The sequence below is a fragment of the Lutra lutra genome, chromosome 5, assembly GCF_902655055.1.
Source record: "Lutra lutra chromosome 5, mLutLut1.2, whole genome shotgun sequence".
NCBI lineage: Eukaryota > Metazoa > Chordata > Mammalia > Carnivora > Mustelidae > Lutra > Lutra lutra.
In genome coordinates this window covers 62,809,039-62,816,784 of record NC_062282.1, presented here as the reverse complement: position 1 = coordinate 62,816,784, position 7,746 = coordinate 62,809,039, and the positions used below count along the sequence as shown (strand labels likewise).

General features: G+C 52.0%; 1 protein-coding gene across 1 annotated transcript; it reads left to right on the top strand.

Annotated features, from left to right (window-relative positions):
- Positions 1-1,300: 1,300 nt before the first annotated feature.
- Positions 1,301-4,390, top strand: DUSP1 (dual specificity phosphatase 1). The gene is made up of 4 exons (XM_047731026.1): positions 1,301-1,927; positions 2,216-2,361; positions 2,701-2,920; positions 3,356-4,390. Exons 1-4 carry the CDS (start codon positions 1,561-1,563, stop codon positions 3,724-3,726), a joined length of 1,104 nt encoding a protein of 367 aa, XP_047586982.1. The 5' UTR covers positions 1,301-1,560; the 3' UTR covers positions 3,727-4,390.
- The last annotated feature ends 3,356 nt before the right edge of the window (positions 4,391-7,746 follow it).

The following is a 7,746-nucleotide window of genomic DNA, read 5'->3' as shown; positions in this document are numbered from 1 at the left end:
CAGGGTCCTTGAAATCCCCATCCCATCCCCCCCTCAGCGGGAGAGGGGAAGAAACCGCAGAATGTTCCTGACTCGGCACCCTGGCCAGGTGGCGCAATATTTATGTTTGTGTATCTAGCACCTCGGCGCCGCCCTCCCCTGCCCAGGGGGCCGTCACTCCGCTCGGGTGGCCGCACGGGCTCTGCTCAAACCTTCGTCCCCGACTCCTGAAGCGCCGTAGTACTGGATTTCGAATTTAGCCCACATAGACGGTGAGAGTCGGCGTGGGGATCAAAACCCCGAGTTTAGGGCATAGTGGGCGCCCAGAGTACATACAGAGAGAGCGGTCTCAAACGAACGTGGCCAGAAACGTGTCCGGTGACCCCTGGAGGGCAGTGTCGAGCCACGCTGGGGGCGGGGGGGGGTCACCTCCCCAAATGCAGAACCCCGCAATCCACCAGAGCACCTTATGACCCCATACTTGCGATTTCAGCCCCCTTACCCGCCTTTCTTGGCTCAAAGTCCTCTAGAAACGACGTGATTAGAAATAACTTCCCACAGCGGGGCTTCGATTGGAAGGCATTTTACTTCTTTAAACATATTATTTTCTTAAGTGACAGGAGGACAAGGCTGGGAAACGGGAAAACAATTCCCTAAACTCCACCCCGATTCACCCCGGTTGTCCTTAGTGAGAACATATTCATGGACAAACTACAGTTTCTTCCAACCCCTCATTTCAGATTCCTCTCTGTCCCCGTACCCCCAGCAGTGTGATACTGGGCGAGTAAATCGCTTCTCCTGGGGGAACCTGAGTTTTCCGCGCGTACTGGTGACGAGGAAATGGGCGAAACTGACACACTTGTATGCAAAGGCGCAGGAAGCCCCTTGCGGCCAGCCGCGGCAGCAGAGGGGCGCGGGGAGGGGCACTGGGGAGGGGGAAGGGCGGAGAGGCCACTGGCCCGCTGCCCGCTCTCCCAGCGTCTCGGATTCCGGAGGTCAGCGCTTGGCTGGCAGCGCGCCCACCACCTCTCCTCCCCCCCCCCCGGGTCCGGAGAGCGGCGCAGGCCAGATCCCCGGGGACGCGCCAGGCGCAGGCCGGACGGCCGGACTGGGGCCAGAGCCAGCGAGCAGCCAGCGGATCCCGCTCCGAGGCGGATGACGTCTTTGCCTCTGGCTCCGTCGGCGCCAAGCCGGGCAGGGCGGGTGACGTCACCGTACGGTCACGTGACCACCATTCAAACAAACAACTCCCCTCCCCCGGCGCGCCCGCTTCTCCCCGCCCCTCCCCGCCCCTCGAGAGGCGGCATATAAACCGGTTCCCCACGGGCCGAGCTTGCTGCGAAGGACGCCGGGCTGTAATAGGTGTGAGTGGGGCTGGAGGGGCAGTCGGGGGAGCAGCAAAGAAGCCTAGGCGGCGGAGAGCCCCGCGCGACGCCTCCCTCACTCAGTCTAAGCGTAGTTTGGGGTTCGGCGCAGGGAGAACTAGGGTCGGGCTTTTCCTCGAAAGCCGCTGCCCTACCCTTGGCTTCCGTGGACAAAAGAGAACCGCGAACAGGCACGCTGGGGGCTCTAGGGCCGGCCATGGTCATGGAAGTGGGCTCCCTGGACGCCGGAGGCCTGCGGACGCTGCTTCGGGAGCGCGCCGCGCAGTGCCTGCTGCTGGACTGCCGCTCCTTCTTCGCTTTCAACGCCGGCCACATCGCCGGCTCGGTCAACGTGCGCTTCAGCACCATCGTGCGGCGCCGGGCCAAGGGCGCCATGGGTCTGGAGCATATCGTGCCCAATGCCGAACTGCGGGGCCGCCTCCTGGCGGGCGCCTACCACGCCGTGGTGCTGCTGGACGAGCGCAGCGCCGCCCTGGACGGCGCCAAGAGAGACGGCACCTTGCCTTTGGCCGCCGGCGCGCTTTGCCGAGAGGCGCGCGCCACACAGGTCTTCTTCCTCAAAGGTACGCCCTCGGGGAAGCTCTGGCGCCGCACGCCCCCATCCCCGCCACGCCGCCTTGCCGCGGGACCCCTGGCCCTCGGCCCCTTAGGGCTGCCCCACCTGGAGCGCGTGGGCGCCCGAGCCCTATTCCGGGGACTTGTCGTTGGCTTTGTTTGGCTTTAAGAACAAAGACTTTGCCTGGGCCTCTCCGGGGTAAACTTCAGCCCTGGTTGGCGCGGGGTTGGTTGGATGAAGGTGCCCTGTCCCCGACGATACTAATGGAAACAAGTATGTCTCTTTGTCTTCCCAGGAGGATATGAAGCTTTTTCAGCTTCCTACCCGGAGCTGTGCAGCAAACAGTCGACCCCCATGGGGCTCAGCCTTCCTCTGAGTACCAGCGCCCCTGACAGCGCTGAATCAGGGTGCAGTTCTTGCAGCACCCCGCTCTATGATCAGGTTAGTGGGGGCCTGTGCTGAGGGTGGGGGCAAAGGCCTGGAAGAGCAGTACTAGTGAGAATATCCAAAGTAACCTTTAAGTTTTTAAGGGGGGGCACACAGGGCTATTAATTTATCCCACAGTTAAGTGATCTGATGGAGGGGAGGCTAATTGCTGACACTACAGAAATGAAATTGAGGCAAATGGGTTTAGTGCCCTATTTATTTATACTCTAACAACAGTGCTAAACAGACCCGGTATCTACAACTGACTTTTCTACCAGGGAGTTTTTGTGGGTGTGGGCACCAGCATTGACTTTGAGCAAAGCTTGACAAGTGTTGGATATTTCTGGATTTCAGGGTGGCCCAGTGGAGATCCTGCCCTTTCTGTACCTGGGCAGTGCCTATCATGCTTCCCGAAAAGACATGCTGGATGCCTTGGGCATCACTGCCTTGATCAATGTCTCAGCCAATTGTCCCAACCATTTTGAGGGTCACTACCAGTACAAGAGCATCCCTGTGGAAGACAACCACAAGGCGGACATCAGCTCCTGGTTCAACGAGGCTATTGACTTCATAGGTAAATGGACAGACAGATGCCTGGGACTTCTGCCTTGCTCCCCCCATTTTAGTCACCAAGCCCAACTCTATGGCAAGGAATTGAATGACATTCGCCCGAGCCTTTCTCCATACATTGTCAGTCTGGTGTGGGCAACATCCCTGCAAAATAGGGATTTGGTGTCCTATTCAACAAATTAGCAAACAGAGGCTCAGAAAGTTGAATTGACTTAACTTATCCAAGATCAGTCGGCTTCGTGGAGATGCCTGGTCTTGGTTTAAATCCCTTGCTGTTCTCTGCACAATGCCCACGTTGCCTCCGCAGAGCACTGTTTAATGGCATGAGGTGATGTTGCCATTCTCTGGATAGGACACACCCGTTTCTTAGGCACCCACTGCCTGGGGTTGGGGTTGTTTCCCCGAGCTCTGGAGTAACTGGCCACCCTTTGTTTTCCAGACTCCATCAAGAATGCTGGAGGAAGGGTGTTTGTCCACTGCCAGGCGGGCATTTCCCGGTCAGCTACCATCTGCCTTGCTTACCTCATGAGGACTAACCGAGTCAAGCTGGATGAGGCCTTTGAGTTTGTGAAGCAGAGGAGAAGCATCATTTCCCCCAACTTCAGCTTCATGGGTCAGCTGCTGCAGTTTGAGTCCCAGGTCCTGGCCCCACACTGCTCAGCAGAGGCCGGGAGCCCTGCCATGGCTGTGCTGGACCGCGGCACCTCCACCACCACTGTCTTCAACTTCCCTGTCTCCATCCCCGTCCACTCCACGAACAGTGCATTGAACTACCTTCAGAGCCCCATTACGACCTCTCCCAGCTGCTGAAAGTCCATGGGAGGTAATCTCCACAACTCACTGGGACTCTCGGCTCCTTGAAGAGAAATGCAATAACTCTGGGGAGGGTGCTTGTGAGGGCTGGTCCTTATTTATTTAATTTCACCCCGAGTTCCACTGGGTTCCTAAGCAGTCATAGTGATGACGTTGCATCAAGATGTTTGCTGAACTCAGCATGTTCGGGACCAATATATATAGTGGGTACATCAAGTCCCTCTGACAAAATGGGGCAGAAGAGAAAGGACTCCATGTATGAGCCGGTTTCTTTTTGCTTGCTCCTGTTTTTTTGTAGGAACTCATGCTTGACATACCTACCAGTATTATCATTCCTGATGACACATACCTATGAGAATATACCTTATTTATTTTTGTGGAGGTGGTCTGCCTTCACAAATGTCAGTGTCTACTCCTAGAAGAACCAAATACCTCAATTTTTGTGTTTGAGTACTGTAATATCCTGTAAATATACCCTAAGCAGGTCTGTGTTCAGCACTGATGGAAAGCACCAGTGTTCATTTTTTTTTTAGTTGCCAGCAGTTGTATGTTTGATTATTTATGAACTGAAATAATATATTTCTTCTTTTAAGAAGACATTTTGTTACATAAGGATGACTTTTTTTATACAACAGAATAAATTATGGCATTTCTATTGAAATCTCAATGGTTTTATTTCTTGGGCAGTCCCAACTAATCCCTCTCCCATAAGTGAACCAGAACCTGGACGAGGGCCTGGCAGATGTGCGTCTTGGGATCTGGTGATGGCTGGGTTACAAGAAAGGTAGAAAAGTGTGATCTATCATGGAAAACCAGGTGCCGCAGCTGACCTCTGAGTATCAGATCCAGGTGTCCCTGTATTCCTACCATGTTACACAGGGAACCCAAGTGTTCCCAGAGCCAAAAGGAATGACCATTTGCTTGGGTTGCCTTTTTAAAATACTCTACCCAGAGTAATATAAAAAGCAACCCTCTTTTCTGAACTGTGCTAGAATTATGAGGATGATGGGTTTCCAAAACACCAGACATAAACGTGTTCCTGCTATGTGTAAGGTAGTGCGTGCTACCTGCTCCCCAAACAACTCAGCAGGACCCTTTTGCAGACAGAGATGCTGAGACCCAGCATAGCTAAGTGGCAGTGGGGGAAATCAGAGCCTCCATCTGTTTTGTTCCCTAATTCTATGTAGCTTGCACTTTATCACTCCTCTCACGTGCCCTTTTTCTTTTTTCTTTTCTTTTTTTTTTTTTTGCCTTTGAAAAGACCTTTATGAAAAGAATACGAAGCACTATGAGTGAATACAACACAGACAAATCACCTGAAATTCCCACCCCTCACCTGACCATTAAAGCTTTGGGATACATCCATGCTAGCATCTTTACATACATACACATATATATATATATACATACACACACACACACACATATACATACTGCATTTTCGGTAGCTGCCTCCAGGTCACTTGCTGGTCTAATTTCATAATTTTGTTGAAGATAGACAATCAAATCTGATTTGCTCTAGGGCAAGATTCTAGATTTTTACTCTTGTCAAATAGGCCAAAACAGAGAAGGTATAATTGACTACCACCCATAATCCAGTCTATAATGTTGAATTAAATAATAGTGAAGCTCTTGGGTTCCTGGCCCCTTAGCTCTGGTCCCTACCCGCCCACCCCGCAACATGTTTCTGGACATAGTGATTTAGGAAGCAGAAAAGGAAACCTCTTCTCCAGCAATGCCCCTGAACAGTGGTCCTGGTCCAGCCATAGTCATTTAAGGCCTTGACATACAATCAGTGACATTATCCTTTCCCCACTGGTTCACCATCTGCCACTTGACTCTCAGGGCCTGAAAGATCCCTGTGTTCTGAGTTCTAAGAACTTAGCCTGAGCTGGCAAGCTCATTTCCTTGGCTGGGCTTTCAACTGCAAGTGTGTTCATGCCTTTCAAAACAAACCGTACCCAGTGTTTTTATCAAACCCTAGAAACTTACTATGGCGAATATCTCCTTTCGTGGAAACATACCAGCAACTTCAGGTCCGCAGCAGTTGCCGTGGCTGACTTCCTCGTGGGCTCAGGCCATCACTTTCTGCTTGGCAGTCACTGGCTGAACCAAAATTAATCTCGTGTGATCCACGCAGTGGAAAAATACAGCGGCTGCCTAAGGGAGTCGCCAGTGAAAACAATTCACTCACTTCTCCCAGTGCAAGTTGCTCTACTCCCACCACCTCAGGAGAGCAGGGGTGATAACCCTCTTCATGAATCTGATTCCTTGTCTTTGGGCCCTCTGGAGCATGTCACTTTGGGCCTGATACTGCTTTTCTTGGTGGGGGTGGGGGGGAAGTACCTCATGATGAGGAGAAAGATGCTCAAACTATTTTTTTGGTAATTTTCATTAACATACAATGTATTATTTGTTTCAGGGGTACAGGTCTGTGCACCATCAGTCTTACACAATTCACAGGACTCACCATAGCATACACCCTCCCCAATGTCCATAACCCAGACTCTGAGATTGTCTTATGGTTTGTCTCCCTCCCGGGTCCCATCTTGTTTCATTTTTCTCTCCCTTTGCCCCACGAACCTCTGCCCTGCCTCTCAAAATCCTCATATCAGACAGATGATAATAATAATTGTCTTTCTCTGATTGACTTATTTTGCTTAAGATGCTCAAACTATTAAAATGTTTTTTTCTCAAGGGGACATTGAAATAAAGACAAGGCCATCATTTAATTCTTGTAATGTGGTTATAATAGCTCTATTTCAGAGCTAGCCCCGTGTGCCAGGCTCTGTGCTAACTGCTTTACACACCTTCACATTAAACCTTTAGCAGCAGCACCTCTTTTACAGAAGAAGAAACTGAGGCTCAGAGAGAGGAAATGACATATCCAAGTTCATACAGCAAGTAAACAGCATTGCAGAGATTGGACCCTGGGTCTGAAAGAAGGTGGGACCCGAAGTCCGAAGTCCGAGTTCCCTCCAAAAGACAGCTTGAGAGAGCGGGGAAAGAGTGAATGTTGTAGCCAACCAGTCATCAGCATGGTTTTACCACAGTTCTGGGGTGGAAAAACTATTTATCATTTTTGGAAATGGGATAATATAACCTGCTTCACCTGTGAGGAGGAAATAGGCTCTTGACTGTCAAGTGCGGGGCAGGAAGGGGGCCCTGGGGGTGCGTTAAGATCCCATTCCCCATTCCTAACAACTTCTGCCAGTTTTCTGATGTCAGTGTGCCCGCCCCTAAAATGACCAGTTTGCCCTGGATCTAATAGAATAGGTAGGATTCCTCCCAGCCTTAGAAAATGCATCAATGTATTCTTTATGCTTTTCTGTGGTTTCCCTTAGGATAATTCCAACCCCAAACGCCTCCACCTCATCCTTTCCTTTCCTTGGAATTTTGCAAATCGTAGCTCATTTGCCTCCGGACTCACAGCCTCCGGAGTCCATTTACCTCCCTCCCTCCCCTCCCCATCCAGGATGACATCATGGTGTGTACACCTTTAAGATTATATAAATCTGTGATCATACAGGGGCCTCCGTCGCCATGGTAACGCGGAGGAGTTTCCCTTTTGTGAGGAAAGCTGTCATGTCACTTCCTGCTGCTGACAAATCAGTTTAGGAGATTAAAATAAAAGGGGGGCGGGGTGCGGGAGCGGGGCTCCGAGAACTGCTGGCTGTGGTGGTTTCTGGTTACCATACACAGAGGCAAACAAAGCCGAGGCCACGCGGGGGTAGCCCCGCCCAGCGCCAGGCCCGGACTCTGGTTTCCCACACCTTGCTGGCCAGGCCGGGCCGGGTGCAGCCAGGTCACCCCGGGATGTTTCCCTCCGTAGGTTGCCAACTGGGGAGCGGGTGGGAGGGCTGCCCACCTCTGGGGACTTTCTGGGGCTCTGTGGGGCCAGCCTGCTGGAGAACAGCCTCTGGGTCCAGAGGAGTGTCTCCTACCCTTAATCAGCTCAGAAGGTAGCTTGCTTCTCTGGAAAACAAAGGGGTGTGCACGGTGATAGCACGGAGCAGG